General features: G+C 39.1%; 1 protein-coding gene across 3 annotated transcripts in view; it reads left to right on the top strand.

The window, feature by feature from the left end:
- The window catches only part of VWA3B (von Willebrand factor A domain containing 3B), a 204806-nt gene that overhangs the window by 119876 nt on the left and 57412 nt on the right, over nt 1-27518 (top strand). For all 3 annotated transcript variants that reach the window (XM_042981227.1, XM_042981228.1, XM_042981229.1), the window contains exons 14-19: nt 4165-4347; nt 10046-10176; nt 12751-12908; nt 21849-21965; nt 22764-22851; nt 22943-23090. In XM_042981227.1, coding sequence (XP_042837161.1) covers nt 4165-4347; nt 10046-10176; nt 12751-12908; nt 21849-21965; nt 22764-22851; nt 22943-23090 — 825 coding nt within the window. The remainder of the gene's footprint in view (nt 1-4164; nt 4348-10045; nt 10177-12750; nt 12909-21848; nt 21966-22763; nt 22852-22942; nt 23091-27518) is intronic.

Here is a 27518-nt window from a genome sequence, read left to right as displayed (position 1 = left end):
ATTTCTTTCTGAATTTTCACTGACTTTGTAGGACCTGAATATGTAAGGCCAATGCTATTATTCCCGATACTCAGCAGAATTTTCTGCTTGAAAGCATACAGAGAGATGCTATTCAGGATTTAATTCCATAGATACCAACTTACTGCTTGTTTGTTAAATGTCTGGGGAAGAATTAAACAGCAAGACAAGTCTTAAATTAACCAAGTGAAAAGAATTCTAGTAATATTCATCATTAAAATGGAATTTATAGGTGTCCTTTGGTGGGCATCTCTAGGTGCAAATGGACACCGCAGGGCCTCTGCCAGGAGCAGCCCAGCACATCTTTGGCCATTGTCATTTTGGGACTTCTTTGAAGTTAGGGACTTACCCTGGTAGGAATCAAGAAAATGGGAGTGAGGAAGGCTTTTGCACCATTCCAAACAAAGAGAAATGAGTAAAGCCTAATATGAGGTATACCAGGGGTGGGGACATAGAGAAGGCACAGAGTGAGCCGCCTGCACAGCCAAACCTCCTTCAGGCAGTTGGGAGAACTGATCCTTGCCTTTCTTGCCACCCCAGTTGACATTTGTGGTGAAAGGGTCATCTGGCTACTGTGTAGACTCAGAGAAGAGAGAACTGGGGAGAGTCTCTCAGGCACACTGCTTGGCCTCATTTAGGGATTGAAGGGACCTCCATGGGGAACATATGAAGGAGTCTTGGGCTGTGAAAGGCTTCCTCAATGTCATGCAGGGGTTCCACATGGAAAGGCCTCGCTACTTTCTTAGACACAGAGCTGCTAGAATAAGTGTGTGGAAGGAGTCAGGGTCAGTCAGGCTGGTGTGCGTGAAAGGTTTACTTCCATGTTCTGAGTCTTCTCTTCAAAGCTGTGAGAACATAAACTAGGGAAAGGAATCCTTGAGTGGGGTGCAGACAGGAGGTCAGGAATGGCCGGTGTCTGTTGCAGGGATGGAGCTCCTTCGGCAGTCCAGGTGTGCCTGCACCCTCTGCCTAGCTCTCCCAACGCCACATTGGGTCCAGTTTAGCAAACACTACCTGAGGCTGGGTGAAGGTGGGGGGTTCACGAGAATACACTAACAGACTTTCTTGTGCCCGTGCTCTCTTTAGCTGTATGGAATGACAGAAATAGCTTTGGAGCTAGAGAACAGGGTTCGAAGCTCATCCCCAGCACTGCCCATCTGAATGACCTTGGGCAAGTCCTCTACTGTGAATTTCCTCATCTGTGGCTTAGAACTAATACTCCCTATTCATGAGTAAATGAGATGATGTTCCCATGAATGCATTCCACAGATATTTACTGAGTACCTTTTATGTGCCAGGCATTGCTATCAGTCTAGAATACAGTGGTAAGCAAGATGAACCTGTCTTCAGTGAAACTTATGTTTTATAGGGAAATAGGCAATGAGCAGATAAATATATGAAAATATCAGGTAGCATATGAAAAGCTGAAAATGCTACCCACAGTACCTGGCACCCACAATCAGTACTAAATCAATGTTAATTGCTTTCCCTTCCCAAATATATCAGCTATAAGTCAATACAGGAATAGTTCCTGGCTAAAACTCTACAAAATTAACAGAATTTAGGTCTAGCATATAAGAGACTCTTAAAAACTGAGAACAAACTGAGGGTTGATGGGGGGTGGGAGGGAGGGGAGGGTGGGTGATGGGTATTGAGGAGGGCACCTTTTGGGATGAGCATTGGGTGTTGTATGGAAACCAATTTGACAATGAATTTCATATATTGAAAAAAAAAAAAAAAGAATTTAGGTCTAGCATATCCAGTCTGGTATCAGGGGTAGTGGCCAGGAGTCCCTGGTAAGAAACAAGGATAACGATAGCCCCACCTCAGAGGGTTGTAGGGAGGATGCAGGCAGAGAGCACAAGCAGAGCTCTTAGTGCTTGGTATACAGTATGTACTCAGAGATGGAAGGTAGGCTGAAGGGAGGGGAGGCAGCAGAGAGGACTTTGCTCTGTGCTTGCAGTTGACAAGAGGGATGAGGTCAGCTCAGTTAAGTTGCTGTTTGGTTAGGAAACCAGCTGATGGCCAGAGGGGAGAGAAGAGAAAAAAGGACGAGAGGTGGAGGTGGGCTCATGGGCAGGGGCAGGCTCAATTGCTGCAGCCAGATCCAGAGACTGAGGCTGTGTGTAAGTGGTGGTTGGAATGAGGCCAGACCCTGGGGGACCACTTAACCAGTCACCTCCCTGGGTGGTGTGTGAGCTGCACAAGGCCAGCCATTGGTGCATCCCGAGTCCTCTCTCCCTTATCACTCTGCCTTTCCAGGGCTCATAAGATGAATATAGGAAGGGTTAAAGACCAAATGATAGGAACTAGAAGCAGAGAATAGAAATTGGCTGAAGGAGCCAGCAAGTTGGGTCAATCAAAGAGGGACTCCTGGCACTTGGAAACTCAGAGGAAGTGGGGACAGGACAATCAGAAGCAGTTTCTGAAGGTTCCTAGCTGGGCTGTGGTTGTGGTGGTGGAGAGATGACAGAGGAATTCATCAGTTCATCTTTTCTGAGAGCCAGATAATGTTAACATTACTTGAGAGTCGATCCTTACCAAGAGACAGTTTTATTGCAAATGAGGGGAACAAACAGTCTGGCATTGCTTCTAATACCAAAAATTGGCTTTGAATTCCAGTCCTACCACGTAAGAGCTTGATGACCCTAGGAAAATTAATCTTTCTGAGTCTCAGTTTCTCCTTTGTCTGTGGAGCCCATACCCAGTGGGCCGATTAGGGTTGCATGTTACTGGGGAGAAAAGCAGAGGAGCAGACAAATGACTGTAACAATGGAGAGATTTATGTTCCTATGGATAAGAAACCCAGGGGTAGGTAGTCTAGAGTCTATAGCTACTCATGGATGTCTCCAAGAAAACAAACTTCTTTTTATGTTCATTCTCTATCATCTTTGTTTATGATTTCCACCCTCATGGTTGTAAGATGGCTGCTCCATCTCTAGGGGGTGTCCATTTTCCAGGGGGTGCAGATGGAAAGGGGAAGGACATTAGTGTTGTTGTTGTTCTTGTTGATGTTGTTGTTGTTAAATCTTTGCCTTTTTACTAGAGGAAAGGAATCTTTCTCCTGGGACTTCCACCTGTATCTCAGTGGACAGAACTGGGTCATATGGCCCATTCTAGCTGCAAAAACATGTCAGAAGATGAGTTTTTATGTGTATATAGTTTTTTGTTTGTTTGTTTTTTAACTGGGCATATTACTGTCATGAAAAGAAAACCAGGGCTCTGCCAGTAAAAAAAAGATGGGAGGAACTGATATTAGTAGACAACTATCTGTCTTTCCAGCACTGCCTCACAGGATGATTGTGAGAACTAACTGGCATGTTATGCTCCCAGCAGAGTGCCTAGCACGTACAAGGACCCTCAATAACTGTCTCTTCTTTCACTCTGTGGGAAACTCATTGACCATGGCCTTTCTGAGGCTGGAAATTGCTCTTTTGGGGTAGGTGCTTTGGAAGCCACCTTGAGATCCAGTGGCCTCACTCTCTAGAATCCCAATAGCAAGGATGTTTTACCCTGATACTTTCAGTGCTCTAAAATATAACCCAGCACTTTATTATTATTTTTTTAATGTATGTTAAGTTTATTTATAGTTTGCTGTGTTTCTTTTTTTAAATTTTTTTAATGATTATTTATTTTTGAGAGCATGAGCAGGGGAGGGACAGAGAGAGAGGGAGACACCAAATTTGAAGCAGCTACAGGCTCTGAGCTATCAGCACAGAGCCCAACACGGGGCTCAAACTCATGGGCTGTGAGATCATGACCTGAGCTAAAGTCAGACACCCAAGCTACTGAGCACCCAGACACCCCTGCCCAACACTCTAAAAGCATGAGCTTTAGGCTTAGGTGCACCTAAAATTGAGTGATTTAGTTAGTCACATCTTTCTTCCAGATTCTTTTCTCCACCAAATTGTGAGCCCTCAGAGGCAATGGCTGAGTCATTGGTCTTCATACTCTCACCACCTGGCATTGTTTGCTTTGTTTATTGAATTGACACCTTTCCAAGAAGCCACTCATCACTGTATAAGGAATTACTAGTTGAGAATCTCACTGTCTATAGCAAATACTAAGGACTTTCACATCTAATTTTTTTCTTTCTTTTCCTCTCTTTCCATCTCCCTTTTTCCCCCTCAAAATGTATCATTTCAGCCACCTGAAATGGTGATAGACCAAGTCAAAGTTTTTCAGAAAATTCCCATTTGCACCATCTCCTTCAATTACAATGATGAGATTGCAAATGGATTTTTGAAAGAGCTTGCTTCTTTGACCGGAGGAGAGTTCCACCTTTATAATTTTGGCTGCAAGGATCTGTATCCTCCAGAGGCTATTCAGGTAAGAGCTTAATGAACTGAGAAGAGAGTGTTCACTCTGTACAGGCTGGAGGCCAATGGATAATACCTTAGTTGAGAAAACTGCAACCACAAAGACAACTTAGTCAAGCAAATGAAATCACTTAACCATGTACTCCAAGATGTGGTCCAAGGACCATCTGAACTAAGGCATTTGTGAAAATGCAGATTTCCTGGGTCACACTTCAGAGCTACTAAATTAGACTCTAGGCATAGAGGCCCAGAAATCTTAATATATTTTGTTTTTCTTCTAGGCTTTTTATTATGGAAAGTTTCAAACATACAGAAAAGTAGAAAAGTATATAGACCCCTGCCTCATGTACCCATCAGTCAGATTCAATAATTATCAACATTTTGCCAAATGTTAGGAATCTGTATTTTTTAAAGTTTATTTTTGAGAAAGAGAGAGAAAGAGGGAGAGAGAGAGAGATTGAGAATCTCAAGGACGCTCTGCACTGTCAGTGCAGAGCCCGACACAGGGCTTGAACCCGTGAACCATGAGACCATGACCTGAGCCAAAACCAAGAATCAGACACTTAACCGACTGAGTCACCCAGGCATCCCAGGAATCTGTATTTTTAACAAGCATCCCAAGGGGTCCCTACTTGGAACTTTGTTAACCTCTGCTATTTATAGACATTTGTGGAAAACTTAAGAAAAATTCAGATCCTAGGAAGTCTCCTGACTTCTCAGACTGTATAACCATGTGACCATCTGATAAATCAGTTCATTCTAATGGGCTGATGGGAGAAACTAAATAACATTCTATTCTCCAGTACTCCAGTCTTGGCCTGAGGATATGCATTTCAAGAATGCCCTTCTAGAGAATGTTTTTTATCTTATTGTCTCTCCTGCAGAGTCACTTTAAATCCAGGACAAGTCAGAGCAATGCTGACATTTGAATAAACTACTAGAGTCTGGGGAATGAATCATCTGAAAGGAGAAAGGATCGGAGGGAACAATGAGCTCTCTGAGCTCACACAGGGCAGGGAATAGTGACTCCCTCCATCAGCTAGACTGGAAAACTTCATAATCCAATGGACATTGGGTAGAGTATAAAGAAGGATCTTGCCTCAGGCGTGTGAAAAACCAACTGCTGCTCCAAGTCTGCCTAGAAAATCTTTAAAATGCAAGACCCGAAAGGATCGATCTATTTCCAAGGAAGTTAACTGCATCCCTGAACAAACCCCAAGAATAATTATAAGAAAGCAAAAATATCCATGACCCAAGAAAGTAAAATTAACAGTTTCTGACATTAATTCAAATAGTACCAGGTATGTGAAAAAAAGCAAGAAAATACAAGTCCATAAGGAGGAGAAAAAGCAAACACAAAAATTAAAACATGTGCATAACTGACACAGGTATTAGTGTTAGAGCATAAAAACAGTTATTGTAGCTGTATCTGATATATTCAAAAAGGGAGAGGTGAAAGATACAAGTAAGACACAATTAAAAATTTTAGAGATGTAAACTACAATGTATGAGGTGAAGAATACATTGGCTGAGAAGAACAGCAGGTCAGACATTGCAGAACAAAAGATTAGTAAACTGTAAGGCAGCAATAGAAACTATCCAAAATGTAACACAGAAGAAAGAGAATTAAAACAATAAACAAAAACCTAGAAAATAGGGCATAAGTGAGCTGTGGGAAAATTCAAGTAATCTAATAAATATGTAGTTGAAGCAATAGTGCCAGAAATTTTCTAAATTGGTTAAAAACTATAAACCCACAGATCCATGAAACACAATGAATGCCAAGCACAAGAAACATGAAAAAACTACACCAAATCATATCAAACTTAAACTTCTTAGAAGCAGTGACAAAGAGAAAATCTTAAAAGAATAGTGTAAAAGAAGCCAAATTATTTACAGAGGAACACAGATAAGGATGACTGCATATTTCTCATCAGAAAACAATGCATGTGAAAAGACAGTGGAGTGATATTTTTAAAGTACTGAAAGAAAAAAAAAGCTCAATGTAGAATCTATAAACTGAAAATACCTCTCAAAAAGGAAAGTAGAATAAAGACTTCAAAGATATACAAAAACTGAAAGAATTTGTCACCATTAAACCTGCAGTATAAGAAATGTTATAGGCAGTACTTTAGGCAGAAGAAAAACTATACCGGATGGATATACAGATCTACACTTAGGACTGAAAAGCAAAGGATAACTGCATGGGTCGATAATTAAGACTTTTTTTTACTTCTTATTTAAATCTAATTATAAGATAAATTACCAGAGGGACTTCCAGTTCCAGCAGTAATGGTGTTGCCCCATTCCTTCTAGATCCTACATCTTATAGCTAAAAAAAATCCTGGATATAACACAACAAATAAGCATAGGAATATTCTGAAAGGTGGAGAGAAGAAAATAGAATCCCTAGGGACCTCAAAACTTAAGGAATGACATGGAAGTAAGTCTTGGGGATTTGTTAATGCCTTCCATATATCCCAGATAGGACACTACTGAACCCTCCAATCTGGAATCTCTAACAGGCACAGTAAAAAAAAAAAAAAAAAAAGACCCAAGAAAACCTCATTCTTCCTAGCCAAAGGACTGAGAAGAAGGTGACCTAAAAACAGAAAACCTTTTTTGCAATACCTGCCATAGTCTAGTCATACACCAATGGAAAAACTTCACCCCTTCCCCTGAGATTTGAGCTGAACAGGGAGCTGATCTTCTGCAAACCCCTGGAAGCAAGTAATGGTGCTCTGATCCCTCTGCCAGGTGGCATTCGTAGAGCTGACCAGAGAGCTAATCCTGCATCCCCCACATGGTGGAAGCAGGTGGCAATGCTCTGATCTCTCTGCCAGGGTAGTGTGAATAGGGCTGAATGGAAAGCTGATTCTCCAAACCCTACTAGACAGAAGCAGGTGGTGTTCTAAATCCTGTGCTGGGGTAGTATCAGAGGAATGAGAGGAAGCTTACTGTCCAGTCAGCAATGCTCTGATTCTCCCATCATGGAGTCCAGTGGCAAGCTGGACTACCCCATTAGGCAGCTCTAAGACTTAACAAGGCAGTGTGAGGACACTCTAGTCACTGCCGTGCTTCACCACAGCCCTCATCTGAGTGGGACTCAGTGAGGAGATGAGCCTCCAAAAACACTCCTCATCAGTGAAAATGAAAAAGGAATTGTGATTTGGAGATAGGCAGCACTCCACTCTCCCCCTATCCCTGGTGCCAGTGAGGGTTGATAGGAGGCTGAGGCTCCGTAACACCCAAAAGAATAAGCATAAATTAAATGTGAAAGAGGAGTAGCCCTCCTGTGGTCCTCCCTGAGTAGAGAGCAGATCCTCCACCCCATCCAGTATCAACAAGACCAAAGGAGGCAGTGCTATGTGGAGCTCCCCAGTACTCTGACTCCCTACTCTTAGGGGCTCTCTCTGTGAACAAAGTAGAGATAGCCATCCCACACAAAGAGAGCTGAACTCCTGATGCTGTGACAGCTTGCTTTGACGATAATAACTGGGAAAAAAAATCACCAGACACACAGTTGTGCCCAAATGAAAGTAAAATTTAGTCATGAGAGTCCCAAACATATAAAAAGTGTATGAGAAAAACAGGTTCCCTGGGATAAGTGGGTAGGACTAGCCAAAGAGACACAGCCACAAGTGGTCTGGTTTGGGAAGCCTTTTTCCCCAGAGACCTGAGATTCTTCTCTCACAGAGACACCAGAATGTGTACGGGAAAAACAGGCAAGAATGATCCAGCCAGAGCAAGTGGTCCATTCCAGGAAAACTCTTCCTATGGGACAGGGACCCTCCTACCCCACCCAGTGACACAGGACACCCTGGGGAGAGAGTAGAGGCACCAAAAAATACCTGGCAATCTGACTAGGGGAAACTCCTTCTGCCGGCTCAGACAGCACCAGCAGGGACCAGCGGGAGCCCCAGTGACACCAAATTAATAAAGGAGACCAAAATAATATAAAAAAGGTTCTGAAAATTAAACTGCCATTGGAGCAGCAGCCCACAAAAGTAGGACAAAGTCCCACATGCTAAATTTAAAGTTACTGTGAGCTAAAATAAAAGTTTTATTTTGAAATATTTTTTAAAGTTTATTTCTTTATTTTGAGAGAGAGAGAGAGAGAGCAAGTGGGGGGAGGGGCAGAGAGAGAGGGAGAAAGAGAGAATCCCCAGCAGGCTCCACACAGCCAACATAGAGCTCCAGGTAGGGCTTGAATTTGCAAACTGTGAGATCATGACCTGAGCCAAAGTCAAGAGTCAAAAGCTTAACTGACTGAGCCACCCAAGTGCCCCGAAAATAAAAATTTTTAAATAGGACCTAGAGTTTCATAACACAACATAGCCAGAATGTTCAGGATACAGTAAAAAGTCACTCATCATACCAAGAACCAAGAAAATCACAACTTGAATGAGAAAAGACCATCATATGATCCCAACACCGAGATAGATGAATCAGATGTTGGAATTACATGACAAGGATTTTAAAGAACCTATTATAAAAATGCTTCAACAATCAACTACAAGTTATCTAGAGAGAAATGAACAAATAGAAAATCTCAGCAAAGATGTAGAAGTTATAAAAATTTCCAAGTGGGTATTCTAGAATTGAAAGATGCAATAAAAAGTGAACTCGCTGGATAGGCTCAGTGGTGAGAACACAGATAACTTAATGTTATCAGTGAACTTGAGGTCAGATGACAGAATTCATTCAATGTGAACAACAGAGAGAAAGCCAGAACCATGGGAACCTATAGGACAATAATGAGAGACATTAGTGTAATCAGAGTTTCCCAAAGAAAGGAGAAAGAAAGGGGGGTGAAAGACTACATGGAAAAATAATAGCTGAAAGATGCCCAAATTTGGTGAAAGATATAAACATACAGATTCAAGAAAATGAGTAAACTCCAAAGAGAAGTTTGGAGTGGACAACTTTGCAGTCATAAATTTGACAACTTAGAAAAGAAAAAAAGGACCACTTACACAAGAAACAAAAACTACCAGAAATCAACCAAGATAAAATGTGCAGTGTGAATCACACCAAAATAAATATTTTATCAAGAGACATGAAAGCAGATGTCTGAAAAAATACTTGAACACAAAAGTTCATAGCCTGTTTATAATAACCCAAGCTCGTAAAGTCCCTCAACCAGTGACTAAATTTAGGTATTCAATATATAATATAATACTACTCAGCATCGGTGAATGAACTCCTGATTCATGCTGCAACCCTGGTGAATCTCAAAGTGTATGAATGAAGTTGGACAAAGAATACATACTGCATGATTTCATTTATATAAAATTCTACAAAATTGAAGCTATAGTTTCAATATAGTGACAGAAAGAAGATGAATAGTTGCCTAGGAATTGGGGGGAGAAGGGTTTTAGGGTATGGAGGATGGCAAATTTACAAGGGGACCTGAGGAAACTTTTGGGGGTTATGGATATGTCTATTATCTTGATTGTTATGAAGATTTTACAAGTGTGAATGTCGAAACTATTCAAATGGTACACTTTACATACACTTGGTCTATTTTATATAGTTTTATATTCATATAAATTTTATATTATACTTCACTAAAACTGTTTATTAGAATGGAATAATATGAGAACTACATGAAATTCTTTAGATTCTTTTCTTGATACAGTTGGTTTTCTGTTAGAAATGTTTGAAATTTGAACTCTTCACAATATGTTTACTTCTCATTTTGGCAGAATGAAGATCTGACTCTTTTAATTAAGGAAATGGAGCAGGGACGAAGTGACCTGGAGAAGGTACAAAACCTTTATTCGGAGTCCTTGATCATGGATTGGTGGTACAATGGGGAAAAAGAAGGAGACAGTAGGTGAGTGTGTCAGAGCCCCTGTTTTCCCCCTCAGATGCTCTGCTCACTCTCCTTGCTACCTCCTTTTTCTGTAGTACTTCTGGGGATTTCTTTTAGTGAAAGGAATCACATAGCATGATTATGTAGGAATTTTTTTTAAGGAAAGAGAATTCATAATCTAATTTTATAATCTAATATGTGGCTTAAGGAGGCCACATATTTACCTTTATATGTAAGTTCCAAAATCCTTGTGTGGCACTTAAGAGAGCAATGTTAACATCTCATCTCCCACCCCGTGTGGATAGGCTCCCCCACCCCCAGCAGTGACAGAGCACAGCAGGAGTGCTATGTATTGTAGCAGATTTGACTCAGGGATCAGGAGCCCCAAGGGTCTCTGTGTGATCTTGGCGAATCTCTGACTTCTCTCCATACCTGTCCATTGCTGAGTCTCCATTTCCTCATCTTGGAAATGGCAGCTGTGGTGGTAGGTTTTGGGATAGATGATTTCTCAGGTCTTTTTCTACCCTATAATCTAATATGCCTGTAATTAGTAATCTTTTAAACAAAAATCAAAACCACACCAATATTCAGAAATGGTGTCAAATCTTATTAATACAATTTAACATTGTATAGATATTCAAATATCTCAGCTTCATATAAATACCCTATCAGGAAGATGTCTTTTTTTTTTTTTTAAGATTTATTTACTTCTTTTGAGAGATAGAAAGTGCGCACATGTGCGCATGACTGGCGGTGGGGGGGGGGGGGGGAGGTGGGAGGGAGGGGCAGAGGGAGAGAGAGAATCCCAAGCAGGCTCCACACTGTCAGCATAGATCCTGTTGCAGGGCTGGATCTCATGAACTGTGCAGTCATGACCTGAGCCAAATCAAGAGTCAGGTGCTTAACTGACTGAGCCACCCAGGTGTCCCAGGGGGATGTCTTTTTTTAAAAAACAGTGATAGCAAATACAAAGAAGTTGAAAATACATTTATCAATCAGGATTTCATCTTTGTCAATATTAACTGTCTTCCTCTTAGCAAATTAAGCATTCATATGGGCTGGAGGCAGGGCATGAGCATGGAATCAGTAAAAGAGATAAATATTATACTGGGAAATCTTCTAATGAGATTTTACAGAATTATTTTTAAAGTATTTACTTGGAAAAGCTCAGGTATGTCTTCTCAATTCAGATAATTGGAACAAATAAACTAACAGTCAAATAAATGGGCAGCACCTCAATGTAAATTACCCTTTGTAGCTTAACTATCTTCTTTCTCTTATTTAATCAAACTAAAAAATCTTGGGACAAAATGACTAGCTATTACTTGGAAGCTGGCTTAGTCAGTTGACTGTATCTGCTATTGATTGAGTAGTGAATGCATTTTCGGTTTTTGTGTTCTTTTTTAGGGGCTAATTAGGGCATGTTCTAGAGTCATGCAGAAAAGTATTTTAATCCAGGCTTCCCATCATTACATGTTGGGTAAATTTGGGCAAGTTAGTTAACCCTGCTGAGCCTCAGTTTCCTCATCCACAACATGGGAATAATGGTGGTCATATGGTTGTTGGGGAGATTAAATGAGGATATGCCTGTCATGTAATAAAAGCCTCATTCTAGAGAGAGCATCCTCCTATACTTCCTTATAACATAACATTAGGAAAAGTTAATTCACTGACATAACTATAGTCAAAAATAAATTACTTTGTTCTAGCTTTTTACCGGGTGAAAAAATGTTTCAGCTCCAAATCTCCTCTCCCCTCCTTCTTTTTAAAAGCATTTATGGAAGTGCAGATCATTTGCCTGGCAAACTGGGATGCACAGATGAATATAAGCCTGGCCCCTTCCATCACAAGATGCAGTGTGGTGGGGGATACAGACACACAAGATTATGGGACACTGTGGAGTGGTTGATGAAGTAGGCATGCAGGTGGGGGGTGTAGGAGAGAGAGGGCATGTTTTACAGTGTTAGAGCAGGAAATTGTTCTGGAAACTTTCCTTTCTGTGGCTGCTATGTTTAAAGCTTCAGGAAAGGTATGTCTGGGAAAGTTCTCTGGCATTTCTGGGGCCCCTCCTGGCTCCAGATCTTCACCAGAATGGTTTCCTGTGATCTGGTACTGGCATAGGGGGTCCAAGGCAAGGGTTTCCCTTCTCTGGCTTTTATAAGAGCTATCTAGTCAACCCTATGGTTAGAGAAATGGGTTTGTGTAAGGCTTTCTCATTTACAACTGGCTTTTCCTCATGTTCATTCTCACATCAGTCCCACAGAGTTAGTGCACAGCTGAATTACCCCACAGTTTATAGAAGAGGAAAGTTAGGAAGTTCAGAAAGGATTCAGGGACTTCGGCAAGTCACACAGCAGGGAAAGAACAGAGCTGCAGTGTGAGCCATAGCTAATGACTCCACATCTGGACCCCTGTCCTTTCTTCGGCATCAGGGAAGATAATTCTTATATTCGCCAAGCGAGGCGAGGCCCATTTCTTTAAGTTTGTAGCATTCAACATGCTTGTATTGATCTAACTCTGCCTTCTTGATGGAAATTCTGTGTTTCTCCCCACTCCTTTTTTTCATCTATTTTTTTTTTATCTAAATCAAAACAGGCATCAAAAAGAAATCTCTTCTATGGTTTCAACTTCAGAAAAATGTGCAAAACCTCACTCTGATGTCGAATCAGCACAAATGTCATCCCTAGATATGTTGAAATTACCAGAGGACTTTTCAAATGAAAAGATTCCAAAAAGGAAAGTCCTCCACGCAGGTATCAGTGAACAAAATGGTTTGAATCTCATTACTAGTTTTCCTTCAATGCAAGAAGGTAGAATAAAACTAAATCCACCTAATATTTATTTATTTTTTTAAATGACACCAACACTTCTTTTTTTTTTTTTTTTTTTTTTTTTTAATGTTTATTTATTTAGTGAGAGAGAGAGCCGGGGGAAGAGAGAGAGAGAAAGTGCACAAGCCAGTGGGGGAGAGAGAGAATCCCAAGCAGGCTCTGCATAGAGCCCTGTGTGGCCCAATCTCAGGAACTGTAGGATCATGACCTGAGCAGAAATCAAGAGTCAGACGCTTAGCTGACTGAGCCACCCAGGTGCCCCAATGCACATAATATTTCAAAAGGAGCCTAAACCTATGGGTTTTTGGTTTTGTTTTTGTTCTAGTGACATGTAATTGCCACATAACATTATATTGGTTTTCGGATTACAACATAATGATTTGATAGTTGTGTATTATTGAAGATTGATCACCACAGTAAGTTTAGTTATCATCCATCACCATACATAGTTATAAAAATATTTTTCTCTTATGATGAGAGAAAAGATCTATTAAGATCTACACTCTTAGCAATTTTCAAATATGCAATAAAGTGTTAACTATGGTCACCATGCTGTACATTACATCCCCATGACTTTATTTTATAACTGGAAGTTTGTACCTTTAGACCTCCTTCGCCCATTTTGCCGACTTCCCCATCCCCCACCTCTGGCAACCACCAGTCTACTTTTTTTTTTTTTTTAACTTTTTTTAATGTTTATTTTTGAGAGAGAGAGAGAGATAGAGCATGAGCGGGGGAAGCCAGAGAGAGACACACACACACAGAATCTGAACCAGACTCCAGGCTCTGAGCTTTCAGCACAGAGCCTGACACAGGGCTTGAACTCACGAACTGTGAGATCATGACCTGAGCCAAAGTCAGATGCTTAACCACCTGAACCACTCAACATCCCTCTGTCATAAATTAACTAACCATATAAACATGGGTTTATTTCTGGACTCTTATGCTGTCTCATTGATCTGTGTGTCTGCTTTGATGCCAATACAATACTGTTTTGATTACTATGGCTTTATTAACAGTTTGAAATCAAGGAGCATGATGCCTCTGGCTTTGTTCTCCTTTCTCAAGATTGCTTTGGCTCTTTGGGGTCTTTTGTGGGTCCACACAAATTTTAGAATTGTAAGCCTGTGTTTTTTTGTTTTTGTTTTATTTTTTTTTAATTGTGTTAATGTTTGTTTATTTTTGAGAGAAAGACAGAGCATGAGTGGGGGAGGGGCAAAGATAGAGGGAGACACAGAATCCCAAGCAAGCTCCGGGCTCTGAGCTGTCAGCACAGAGCCTGATGCAGGACTCAGACTCACAAACCATGAAATCATGACCCGAGCTGAGGTCAAACGCTCAACCGAGACACCCAGATGCCCCTGTAATGGCTAATGATTTTGAATATCTGTTCATGTGCTTGTTTGCAGTCTGTATAACCTCTTAGAAAAAATGTCTGTGCATGTGCCTTACCCATTTTCTACATGGATCATTTGTTTTGTTTTTTTATTGACAGGTACTGAAAGTTCTTCATTCTAGATTCTAGGATTTTGTTTTAAATATGTTGCTTGCATATATTTTCTCCCAGGATGTAGTTTGTCTTTTCATCTTCTTGAGTCTTTGACCAAGCAAAAGCTTTTAAAAATGCTGAGATTCAGTTTACCAGTCTTTCCTTTTATGGATCATGCTTCTGGTGTCAAATCTAGGAACTTTTTCCTTAGCCCTAATTCCTGAAGATTTGCTTTTATGTTTTTCCTTAGAAATTTTGTCATTTATTTCCATAGTTTTAAAACAAATGTAGCTTTATATTATACATTTAAATCCATAATACATTTGAGTTTTTATTATTCTTATTATCCAAGTATAATTAACATAGTGTTATATTAGTTTTGGGTGTACAATATAGCAATTCAACAATTCTATACATTTTTCAGTGCTCATCATGATAAGTATACTTTAAAAAATTTATTAATTTATTTTTAATATGAAATTTATTGTCAATTTGGTTTCCATACAACACCCAGTGCTCATCCCAACAGGTGCCCTCCTCAATACCCATCACCCACCCCCCATCAACCCTCAGTTTGTTCTCAGTTTTTAAGAGTCTGTTATGTTTTGGCTCCCTCCCTCTCTAACCTTTTTTTTTTCCTTCCCCTCCCCCATGGTCTTCTGTTAAGTTTCTCAGGATCCACATAAGAGTGAAAACATATGCTATCTGTCTTTCTCTATATGACTTATTTCACTTAGCATAACACTCTCCAGTTCCATCCATGTTGCTACAAAACGCCATATTTCGGGGCGCCTGGGTGGCTCAGTCGGTTGAGCATCCAACTTCAGCTCAGGTCATGATCTCACAGTCTGTGAGTTTGAGCCCCGCGTCAGGCTCTGTGCTGACAGCTCAGAGCCTGGAGCCTGTTTCAGATTCTGTGTCTCCCTCTCTCTCTGCCCCTCCCCTGTTCATGCTCTGTCTCTCTCTGTCTCAAAAATAAATAAACGTTAAAAAAATTAAAAAAAAAACCCGCCATATTTCATTTTTTCTCATTGCCACGTAGTATTCCATTGTGTATATAAACCACAATTTCTTTATCCATTCATCAGTTGATGGACATTTATGCTCTTTCCATAATTTGGCTATTGTTGAGAGTGCTGCTATAAACATTGGGGTACAAGTGCCCCTATGCATCAGTACTCCTGTATCCCTTGGGTAAATTCCTAGCAGTGCTGCTGCTGGGTCATAGGGTAGATCTATTTTTAATTTTTTGAGGAACCTCCACACTGTTTTCCAGAGCGGCTGCACCAGTTTGCATTCCCACCAACAGTGCAAGAGGGTTCATGTTTCTCCATATCCTCGCCAGCATCTATGGTCTCCTGATTTGTTCATTTTGGCCACTCTGACTGGCATGAGGTGGTATCTGAGTGTGGTTTTGATTTGTATTTCCCTGATGAGGAGTGACATTGAGCATCTTTTCATGTGCCTGTTGGCCATCTGGATGTCTTCTTTAGAGAAGTGTCCATTCATGTTTTCTGCCCATTTCTTCACTGGATTATTTGTTTTTCAGGTGTGGAGTTTGGTGAGCTCTTTATAGATTTTGGATACTCGCCCTTTGTCCAATACGTCATTTGCAAATATCTTTTCCCATTCCGTTGGTTGCCTTTTAGTTTTGTTGATTGTTTCCTTTACAGTGCAGAAGCTTTTTATCTTCATGAGGTCCCAATAGTTCATTTTTGCTTTTAATTCCCTTGCCTTTGGGGATGTGTCAAGTAAGAAATTGCTGCAGCTGAGGTCAGAGAGGTTTTTGCCTGCTTTCTCCTCTAGGGTTTTGACAGTTTCCTGTCTCACATTCAGGTCCTTCATCCATTTTGAGTTTATTTTTGTGAATGATGTAAGAAAGTGGTCTAGTTTCATCCTTCTGCATGTTGCTTTCCAGTTCTCCCAGCACCATTTGTTAAAGAGACTGTATTTTTTCCATTGGATATTCTTTCCTGCTTTGTCAAAGATTAGTTGACCATACTTTTGTGGGTCTAATTCTTGGGTTTCTATTCTATTCCATTGGTCTATGTGTCTGTTTTTGTGCCAATACCATGCTGTCTTGATGATTACAGCTTTGTAGTAGAGGCTAATGTATGGGATTGTGATGCCTCCTGCTTTGGTCTTCTTCTTCAAAATTACTTTGGCTATTCAGGGCCTGTTGTGGGTCCATACAAATTTTAAGATTGCTTGTTCTATCTTTGAGAAGAATGCTGGTGCAATTTTGATTGGGATTGCACTGAATGTGTAGATAGCTTTGGATAGTATTGACATTTTAACAATATTTATTCTTCCAATCCATGAGCATGGAATGTTTTTCCATTTCTTTATATCTACTTCAATTTCCTTCATAAGCTATCTATAGTTTTCAGCATACAGATCTTTTACATCTTTGGTTAGGTTTATTCCTAGGTATTTTATGCTTCTTGGTGCAATTGTGAATGGGATCAGTTTCTTTATTTGTCTTTCTGTTGCTTCATTATTAGTGTATAAGAATGCAACTGATTTCAGTACATTGATTTTGTATCCTGCGATTTTGCTGAATTCATGTATCAGTTCTAGCAGATTTTTGGTGGAGTCTATCGGGTTTTCCATGTATAATATCATGTCATCTGCAAAAAGTGAAAGCTTGATTTCTTCATTGCCAATTTTGATGCCTTTGATTTCCTTTTGTTGTCCAATTGCTGATGGTAGCACTTCCAACACTATGTTAAACAACAGTGGTGAGAGTGGACATCCCTGTCATGTTCCTGATTTCAAGGAGAAAGCTCTCAGTTTTTCACCATTGAGGATGATATTAGCTGTGGGCTTTTCATAAATGGCTTTTATGATGTTTAAGTATGTTCCTTATATCCTGACTTTCTCGAGGGTTTTTATTAAGAAAGGATGCTGAATTTTGTCAAATGCTTTTTCTGCATCGATTGACAGGATCATATGGTTTTCATCTTTTTTTTTTTTATTAATGTGATGTATCACAATGATTGATTTGCAAATATTGAACCAGCCCTGCAGCCCAGGAATGAATCCCACTTGATCATGGTGAAGAATTCTTTTTATATGCTGTTGAATTTTATTTGCTAGTATCTTATTGAGAATTTTTGCATCCATATTCATCAGGGATATTGACCTGTAGTTCCCTTTTTTTGCTGGGTCCCTGTCTGGTTTAGGAATCAAAGTAATGCTGGCTTCATAGAATGAGTCTGGAAGTTTTCCTTCCCTTTCTATTTTCTGGAACAGCTTGAGAAGGATAGGTATTATCTCTGCTTTAATTGTCTGGTAGAATTCCCCTGGGAAGCCATCTGGTCCTGGACTCTTATTTGTTGGGAGATTTTTGATAACTGATTCAATTTCTTCACTGGTTATGGTCTGTTCAAGCTTTCTATTTCTTCCTGTTTGAGTTTTGGAAGTGGGGTGCTTAGGAATTTGTCCATTTCTTCCAGGTTGTCCAATTTGTTGGCATATAATTTTTCATAGTATTCCCTGATAATTGCTTGTATTTCTGAGGGATTGGTTATAATAATTGCATTTTCATTCATGATTTTATTTATTTGGGTCATCTCCCTTTTCTTTTTGAGAAACTTGGCTAGAGGTTTATCAATTTTGTTTATTTTTTCAAAAAACCAACTCTTGGTTTCATTGATCTGCTCTACAGTTTTTTTAGATTCTATATTGTTTATTTCTGCTCTGATCTTTATTATTTCTCTTCTTCTGCTGGGTTTAGGCTGCCTTTGCTGTTCTGCTTCTATTTCCTTTAGGTGTGCTGTTAGATTTTGTATTTGGGATTTTTCTTATTTCTTGAGATAGGCCTGGATTGCAATGTGTTTTCCTCTCAGGACTGCCTTTGCTGGATCCCAAAGCATTTGGATTGTTGTATTTTCATTTTCACTTGTTTCCATATATTTTTTAATTTCTTCTCTAATTGCCTGGTTGACCCATTCATTCTTTAGTAGGGTGTCTTTAACCTCCATGCTTTTGAAGATTTTCCAGACTTTTTCCTATGGTTGATTTCAAGCTTCATAGCATTGTGGTCTGAAAGTATGCATGGTATGATTTCAATTCTTTTATACTTATGAAGGGCTGTTTTGTGACCCAGTATGTGATCTATCTTGGAGAATGTTCCATGTGCACTAGAGAAGAAAGTATATTCTGTTGCTTTGGGATGCAGAGTTCTAAATATATCTGTCAAGTCCATCTGATCCAATGTATAGGGCCCTTGTTTCTTTATTGGTCCTGTGTCTAGATGATCTATCCATTGTTGTAAGTGGAGTATTAAAGTCTCCTGAAGTTACCACATTCTTATCAATAAGGTTGCTTATGTTTGTGATTGTTTTATATATTTGGGGGCTCCTGTATTTGGTGCATAGACATTTATAGTTGTTAGCTCTTCCTGATGGATAGACCCTGTAATTATTATATAATGCCCTTCTTCATCTCTTGTTACAGCCTTTAATTTAAAGTCTAGTTTGTCTGATATAAGTATGGCTGCTCCAGCTTTCTTTTGACTTCCAGTAGCATGCTGGATAGTTCTCCATCCCCTCACTTACAATCTGAAGGTGTCCTCAGGTCTAAAATGAGTCTCTTGTAGACAGCAAATAGATGGGTCTTGTTTTTTTATCCATTCTGATACCCTATGTCTTTTGGTTGGAGTATTTAGTCCATTTACATTCAGTGTTATTATAGGAAGATATGGGTTTAGAGTCCTTGTGATGTCTGTAGGTTTCATGCTTATAGTGATATCTCTGGTGCTTTGTGGTCCTTGCAACGTTTCACTCACAGAATCCCCCTTAGGATCTCTTGTAGGTCTGATTTAGTGGTGATGAATTCCTTCAGTTTTTGTTTGTTTGGGAAGACCTTTGTCTCTCCTTCTATTCTGAATGACAGACTTGCTGGATAAAGGATTCTCGGCTGCATATTTTTTCTGTTCATCACATTGAAGATTTTCTGCCATTCCTTTCTGGCCTGCCAAGTTTCAGTAGATAGATCTGCCACTAGTCTTATCGGGCTCCCTTTATATGTTAGAGCGTGTTTATCCCTAGCTGCTTTCAGAATTTTCTCTTTATCCTTGTATTTTACCAGTTTCACTATGATATGTTGTGCAGAAGATCGATTCAAGTTACAGCTGAAGGGAGTTCTCTGTGCCTCTTAGATTTGAATGCCTTTTTTCTTCCCCAGATCAGGGAAGTTCTCAGCTATGATTTGTTCAAGTACACCTTCAGCCCCTTTCTCTCTCTCTTCCTCTTCTGGAATTCATATTATACGGGTATTATTCCATTTCATTGCATCACTTAGTTCTCTAATGCTCCCCTCATACTCCTGGATTTTTATCTTTTTCTCAGCTTCCTCTTTTTCCATAATTTTATCTTCTAATTCACCTATTCTCTCCTCTGCCTCTTTAATCCGAGCTGTGGTCGCCTCCATTTTATTTTGCACCTCATTTGTAGCATTTTTTAGCTCCTCCTGATTGTTTCTTAGTCCCTTGATCTCTGTAGCAATAGATTCTCTGCTGTCCTCTATACTTTTTTCAAGCCCAGCAATTAATTTTATGACTACTATTCTAAATTCTTGTTCCATTACATTGCTTAAATCATTTTTGATCAATTTGTTTCATTTCATTCAATTCGTTTTGATCAAATTCGTTTGATCAGCAGGACAAGGTGAGCCCAGTATCCTCCTACACCACCATCTTCCCCTAATTATATCCACAATCTGATCTTAAAATGGGCAAAGGACCTGAACATACTTCCAAAAGAAAACATACACATGAAAAGACAACAGACACATGAAACACACACATGAAAAGACAACAGACACATGAAACAGACACAGATACTCTGCATCACTAATCATCAGGGATATGTAAATCAAAACAACAGTAAGATATCACCTTACACTTGTCAAAATAGCTAAAATCAAAATGACAAGAAATAACAGTGTTGGTGAGAATGTGGATAAAAGGGAGCCCTCATACACTGTTGGTAGGAATGTAAATTTGTACAACTACTATAGAAAACAGTATAGTATAGTGGTTTCCCCCAAAAAATTAAAAATAGAAATACCATATGACCCAATAATTACACTGGGGACTTACTCAAACAAAATGAAAACACTAATCCAAAAACATAGATAAATGCACTCTGTGTTTATTTCAGCATTATTTACAATAGCCAAGATATGGAAGCAACCTAAATGTCCATCAATAGAAAAATGGATAATGAAGATGTCGCACACACACACACACACACACACACACACACACACAGAGGAATATTGCACAGACATAAAAAAGGATGAGATCATGTCATTTGTGGCAACATGGATGAAGCTAGAGGGTATTATACTAAATGAAATAAGTCAGACTGAGAAAGACAAATACCATGATTTCACTCATATGTGGAATCTTTTTAAAAAAATCAAAACAACAACAAAAAGCAGCAGCAGACCTGTAAACACAGAGAACAAACTGATGGTTGCCAGAGAGGAGGAGGGTAGGAGCTGGGCAAAATGGGTGATTCTGTCTCCTTCTCTCTTCGCCCCTCTCCCACTCACGCTCTGTCTCTGTCTCTCAAAAATAAATAAATAAACATTAAAAAAATTTAAAAAAAACAAGGGCATGTTTCACTCATGAATACTTCATAAAGGCTTGGTACTTGTACCTCCAAATTGTGAAATACAGACCACACTTACAATTAATGCAGTTTCTATAATCACATATGAAAAATAATCAAGATGTCTTAGTACAGGCTCATTACCTTGTACATAACACACTGACTAAATGTCTATATTTGATAAGTATCTATTTGCTAGTTAAAGGGCTGCAAATGTGAATAGGGTGAGGTATCACTCCCAAGATTATGTTATGTTGACCTTAAGCCAAGGTTGTCTAGGAGAGCCCGGTAATACTCACAGGTGTTCTTAAAAGCAGGAGCTTTTTTCCAGCTGGTGACAGAAAAGAAAGTCAGAGAGACTTGAAGCATGAGGGGAATTCAATGTGCCATTGCTGGCTTGAAAATAGAGGTGCCACGTGAGTAGTAATGCAGGTGCTTAGGGAGCTGAGAGGCCCCCCAAGAGCCAGCAAGGAAACAAGGACCTCAGTCCCACAACTGCAAAGAAATAAACTCTGCCAACAGCTTGAATGAGCTTGGACGCAGATCTCTCTCAAAGAGGGATAGAGCTTCAGCTCAGATAAGTGGCAAAATCCTTTACCTCAGCATTGAGTTGGTGGCAGAACTGTTCTCTGAGGTTTGGGAGACTGAACTTGTATTCATTTTTTGAGGATCCAAGGAAATGGTTGCGTCTAATAAAATATCTTCTTTTGTCCCAAATTCCTTTAATCCCTTTCCCTTTGATACCAACAGAATCAACAAAAACCAGCCTGCTCAGAAGCCAGATGTCCACCCACAAGAGCTCAGCTTGCAGTGAGAGGATGGATGACCTTTCTAGTTTCAGCAGCTGGAACACTCCAGGTGACAGAGGCAAGCCAGAGAGGGTCTCTATGTCAGGAAGCCCAGGGTGGCCTTCATTTGCCCATTGTGTCTGTTCCTAAAGAGCTGGGTGTAGATACATTTTGATGACAGTGGGGACAAATCATTTTTAAGTGGATTAGGATCGATTCCTATTCAGGGACTCCTTGTAAATCAGGTCAACCTGCTGGAGTAAATTAGATTTTCTTATACTAACACTCCCAAACACTCCTTCTTCTAGATGTTGCTGACTCAACTAGCTAATATTTGTTTTCATTTATAAATCCAAGTTTATATAAGGATATATATTAACAACCCCAAATATTAATTGAAAGTTTGTACCTACAACTAAACAGGATCTAATAGGAGTTTTGGTTTTCCATACAGAGTTGAGGAACCACAAAGCAAACAATTAGAAACTAAAATGTTGATGAAGCTTCTTTTGTATAATTTGGGGGGAGTCTAATGAGGGCAACACTGAACAATCAATGGTTACTGGCATTCTCATTCAACATTTTAAAAATGTATTTTCTGGGGAATGAGAGAATGAATGTCTCATTCTTCCTGGAGAGAGATCTGAATGGATATGGGATGAAGTAGGTAAGCAAAACAATAGGGCCATTTGTATCTATGCATTGGTCTTTAGTGTTACTGTAAATGAATCTTGCCTGAGAACCCACTATGACAGGTCAGTATTCTCTGAAATATGATTCATTTATTAGCCTTCAGTCACAACTGAACTCTGAGATAAGAGCAATCCTTTTGCATTTTGGTAAAAAAATTATACAACTGTCATTTCTCTTTCCACAGAAATGAGTGTCCTGTTGATAAATGAGTATCCAGATGGCATATCATTAGAAAGATTGAGTCAAGAAGAAAGCCAGGTTCATGGCCAAGAGTGAGTACTTTAATTTTCCAGGACAGTTGTGTTATGTTTTTGTTTATTACAAGCTTTAAGCATCATAGTTTTGTTGTCTTATTTCTTCAAGTATGTCTTCCGAAAACTGGCTCAAAACTCATGGCTTGGTTGCCAAGAAACTCACCATCATGGATGCCTTGTCACTGACAGCGGTCCCTCACACCCCCACCTACATTCCCATTCTGGACAAGTATGTTGTTTCCAAGGTCTTTGATGAGGTAAAACTGTTTTTCTCTGTGTCCCTGCCTGATGTATTTTTCATTTCCAGTTCAAATAAAAAGTAGCCCACTTGGGTCTTGTACAGTTGTAAGAGAAATGTATTTCAGCCATTGAAAAGAAAAGTGTTTGTAAAGATAGTAAAAAGGAGAGAGGAAAGCTCTTAAGCATTTTTGTTTTTAAGCTGAGAAGAAATTGGCCTTTTTCATGACTGGCTGCTGGTGGGTGGCAGTGTGGAGCTGCAGAAATGTTTGAAAAGCATCTCAGAGTCATGAGTCAAGAGTGAACATCATCCAGTATCAAAGGACTGGGAGAATTTGTGAGAGATTATGTCCTTTGCTTACCTTCTGTTCCTAAATATAGTGCATCTTTTCCATCATAAAAGTCTCCAAAAGAAAAAGAGAAAGAGGGAAGGAGGGAGAGAGAGAGACTGAGAGAGACTGAGAGTGAGCCAGAGCAAAGAACCGTAAGAGAGTGACAGCCGTGTCTTGGAAGGGGAAAAAGCAGTAGGAGGGCATGGAAGGGTTAAACGTGGAGGACAGCCAAATAAATACTGAAAAGTTCCCCTTGAATTGGGCAACCAGAAAGCTCTTGCCCTTGGCAAGAACAGATCTAGCTGAACAGCTAGACTGTTCAAGGATGAGGAACATACAAAAAGCAAGGATATGAAGATCAAACCCCAGTGCTTCTGGACAAATACAGTGTTAGCTAATGACTTAAATAGGAACATATCAGGCTTTATGGGCACTAAATGGGAATAGTATCCTTAAAAGATCTTATCTCATGTTGAAATATTTATAGAATAAATGTAGGGTGCTTGGGATTTGTTTCCAAATCATTGGGATAGTGGGAGTAGTTGGGGGAAGAGAAAATAGATAAAACAATATTGGCTGTGAGTTGATAATTGTTAAATTTTCATAAGAAGAATATTGAGTTAGGGGAAGCTCATTCTACTATTCTGTCTGCTTGCTTTTTTTTTTTTTTTACATAGTTTCAATTTTCCATCATAAAAATTTGAAAAAAGCAAAGGCAGGAAAACTTTTTTAAAAAGGCTTTATCTAACTGGTCTTGATATATTTGGAAGAAGCAGAGAAATTGGCAAATTTTTTCTATTAGTCACATTTAAGACATTATGCCCATGGAGTTCAACATGCATCCTGGTTTGACACAACCAGTGGTTTTTGCTCTGGAGGTTGTTTGTGATTTATCCTACATTCCTAATGACTGTACCTCACGGTGAGTGGTTCTGTCCCTGGCTGAGACCTTGTGACTGGCAGGTTCTATTTGTACCTCCAGTGAACTCTAAACCGATTAGATAACAACATATCCCTTGAACTTGACTTCTTCCAGAAGCAACAGAGAGAAATGGAAACTGATTTATTTCTTCTAGGAAGTTTGGTGGCAGCTTCCCCTATTTTGTGCATTTATTTTCTTAATATTCTTTTTTAGTGTTTATTTTTTGAGAGAGGGAGAGAGAGAGAGAGAGAGAGAGAGAGCAAGCAAGGGAGGGGCAGAGAAAGAGGGAGACACAGAATCTGAAGCAGGCTCCAGGCTCTGAGCTGTCAGCACGCAGGGCTGACAGATGCAGGGCTCAGAGCCAGATGCAGGGCTCAAACCCACAAATCGTGAAATTGTGACCTGAGCTGAAGTCAGACGCTTAACCAACTGAGCCACCCAGGCACCCCTTTTTATTAATATTCTTGAGTTTTATTTGGAATAAGATGTATTTAGTGAACTGCCCTGAGAAGTAGAATTTTCTTGTGCTTATCATGTCTCTTTCTAAGCCTCCCAATAACCTGAAACTTGGAAAAGTACATTTCTCAAAAAACAAATATGATAACAGTAGTGAAGTATAAGCATAAAATCAAAGGAAGAAACCATGAGGGAAAGATTTATAGATTGAATACAGAAAAATGTTATATTACATAAAAACATGTAAATAAAATGAAAGAGCTCAGAATAATATTTGTAACATATACAACAAAAAGTTATAGGAGTAATGTCTTAAATATATTTTTGTGTGTGCATCCATATAAATCAGTGTGTGTTTGTGTGTGTGTGTGTGTGTGTGTGTGTATGTGTGAGCACATGAGTGCATATAAATCAGTGTTTTGTTGTTCTGTGTACACATACACATGCACATGTATTCATACCATAAAGGAATAAAAAAATGGTAAATACCTCAGTGGAGAGTCTGGAGAGGGCGGGGAGTCAAAACTACGTTCAAAAATATTTCTTACTGGTAACCAAATATATGTGTTTAGAAAAAACACAAATTGATAAGCCAATTAGACAACTCCCCTACCACCACCATCAAATTTGTAAGATTAAAAAAGTACTAATAAACAAAAATACTAATGAACAGTGATGGAAAAGATAGGATGAAATTGGAACTTTTATATCCTACTGGATATACTAGATTTATACTGGAGTATAAATTGTTTCAGCCTTGGCAGTACACTCAGAGGTGTTAAAAGCATATAGTCTTCCCTCCAGCAAATCCATATTTATATATTTCATAATCAGAAATACTAATACATATATTCAAAGAATAGTTAGCACTGTCTTATATCTAACATTGAGGACCCTAAAAGCAACCTAAATATCTAAACATCTATATCATGGAATGTCATACTTTCATTAAATATCATATTTCTCCAGAATAAGAAATGACGTGGGGAAAATCTCTCAACATAGTTAATGCTAAATGATAAAATCAGGCACAAATCTTCACATATAGCATGTAAATTTGGTTACATGTAAGTATGATGTAAGACGTGGCACTCTTTCTCCCTCCTTTTCTCTTTTACCAAAATGTTAATAGTGTTTATCTGAGTCATGAGATTATTGGAGGCTTGGGGGTCTTGTTTATGTACTTTCTAATTATTGTTGTAGTGCTTTTAACTCTGAATATGTATTAATGATACACTGAAAAAAAAGTTAAGAAAAACAGACCTATAACAAATGATATAATGGTGAAATATAAAGGGAACTTAATTTTTACTAATTTATTTTTTTATTTTTATTTGCTAAGTAACATATGAATACATTCTCAGTAGGGAATGAGCATATAGAAGTCTTTAAAGGAAAACATGGAAACTTCTTTCTCAACTCCTCTCATCTAGGAAGGAAACCCTCTGAGTAGTTTGGTGAATGTCTTTCCAATTCTTTTTCTACACACAAACTCATATATGTACATATGTATACCTAACATATACATATGCATAACAATTTTAGTAAACATAAATGAGGTGATATCATATGGATTTGCCATTTTTATCTTTTATAAATTATCTTTTATAAAAATTATCTTCTAAAAATTAAGATCTTAGAGACCTTTACACATGTGTAGATATGGGTCTCATTCTTACTAGTTTCAAGGTTATTCTCCAATGTTACTTTTATTTCATGTGCACAACATAGTGATTTGACAGCTCTGTAAGTGACGCTGTGCTCAGCCCAAGTGTAACACCATCTGTCACCATCCAATGCTATTATAGTACCATTGACTATATTCCCTATGCTGTATATTTCATCCCCAGTTCTTTCCCATTATTAATGGGCATTTACACTGTATCCTTCTTTTCCATATCACAAACAATCCTGTGACAGATTTCCTTGCACATAGATTTTGGGGCACAGGTATAAATCTCTCTTTGGGATAGCGTCTGTAAAGTGGTATTTCTGGACCCAAAGGGTGTATACATTTAAATTTTTGACAGATGAAACCAAATCACCCTTGAAATAAATGTTACATTTCTAGTAGTTACAGTGACAGCCTTTTTTCTGAGAGGAACTCTATATAATATCTCTTGATAAACATTTGCTCTACAAGTATAGAAATGCTTTGAAAACCCTGAAAATAGTATACAGACATAAAATCTTATTCAACCTATCCTCTCCTCACTGGCTCATATTCTGAAGAAATAAACATAGCAATTCATGTAATAATAATATACCTACTCTGAGACTGTCATGGGATTAAAAGAAGTAATGCACATAATAGACTGCACTTAGCAGGCACTCAATAAACATTGGCTTTTATTACAAAAATATTTCACAAATATTACATGCCTACTATATGCAGACCCTGAGCTGGTCTCTAGAATATAGCTAAACAAGACAACCAATATTCTTACCCAAATACAGCTTACCATCTCATGGAGGAAATAGTAGTTAAAATAAGTTCTAGTTAAATGTGACAAGTGGGAAGTACTGAAGTCAAGATGCAAGAGGGGTCCCTAACCCAGTTTCCATTGTCAAAGAGGCTTCACACTTGGCTGTGAGAGTTCAGAGCCTGGAGCAGAAAAGGAGTTATGAGGTGATGAAGTGGGGAGGGATATCCTAAGTAGTGAGAGAGCAGGTGGCAAAGTCTCAGGGTCAGAGAAAGTTTGTCATTCCGAAGAAAGTTTGGTGTTAACACTCGTAAA

This window comes from Panthera tigris, chromosome A3 (assembly GCF_018350195.1).
Source record: "Panthera tigris isolate Pti1 chromosome A3, P.tigris_Pti1_mat1.1, whole genome shotgun sequence".
Taxonomy (NCBI): Eukaryota; Metazoa; Chordata; class Mammalia; order Carnivora; family Felidae; genus Panthera; species Panthera tigris.
This window is presented reverse-complemented; position numbering and strand designations above follow the sequence as displayed.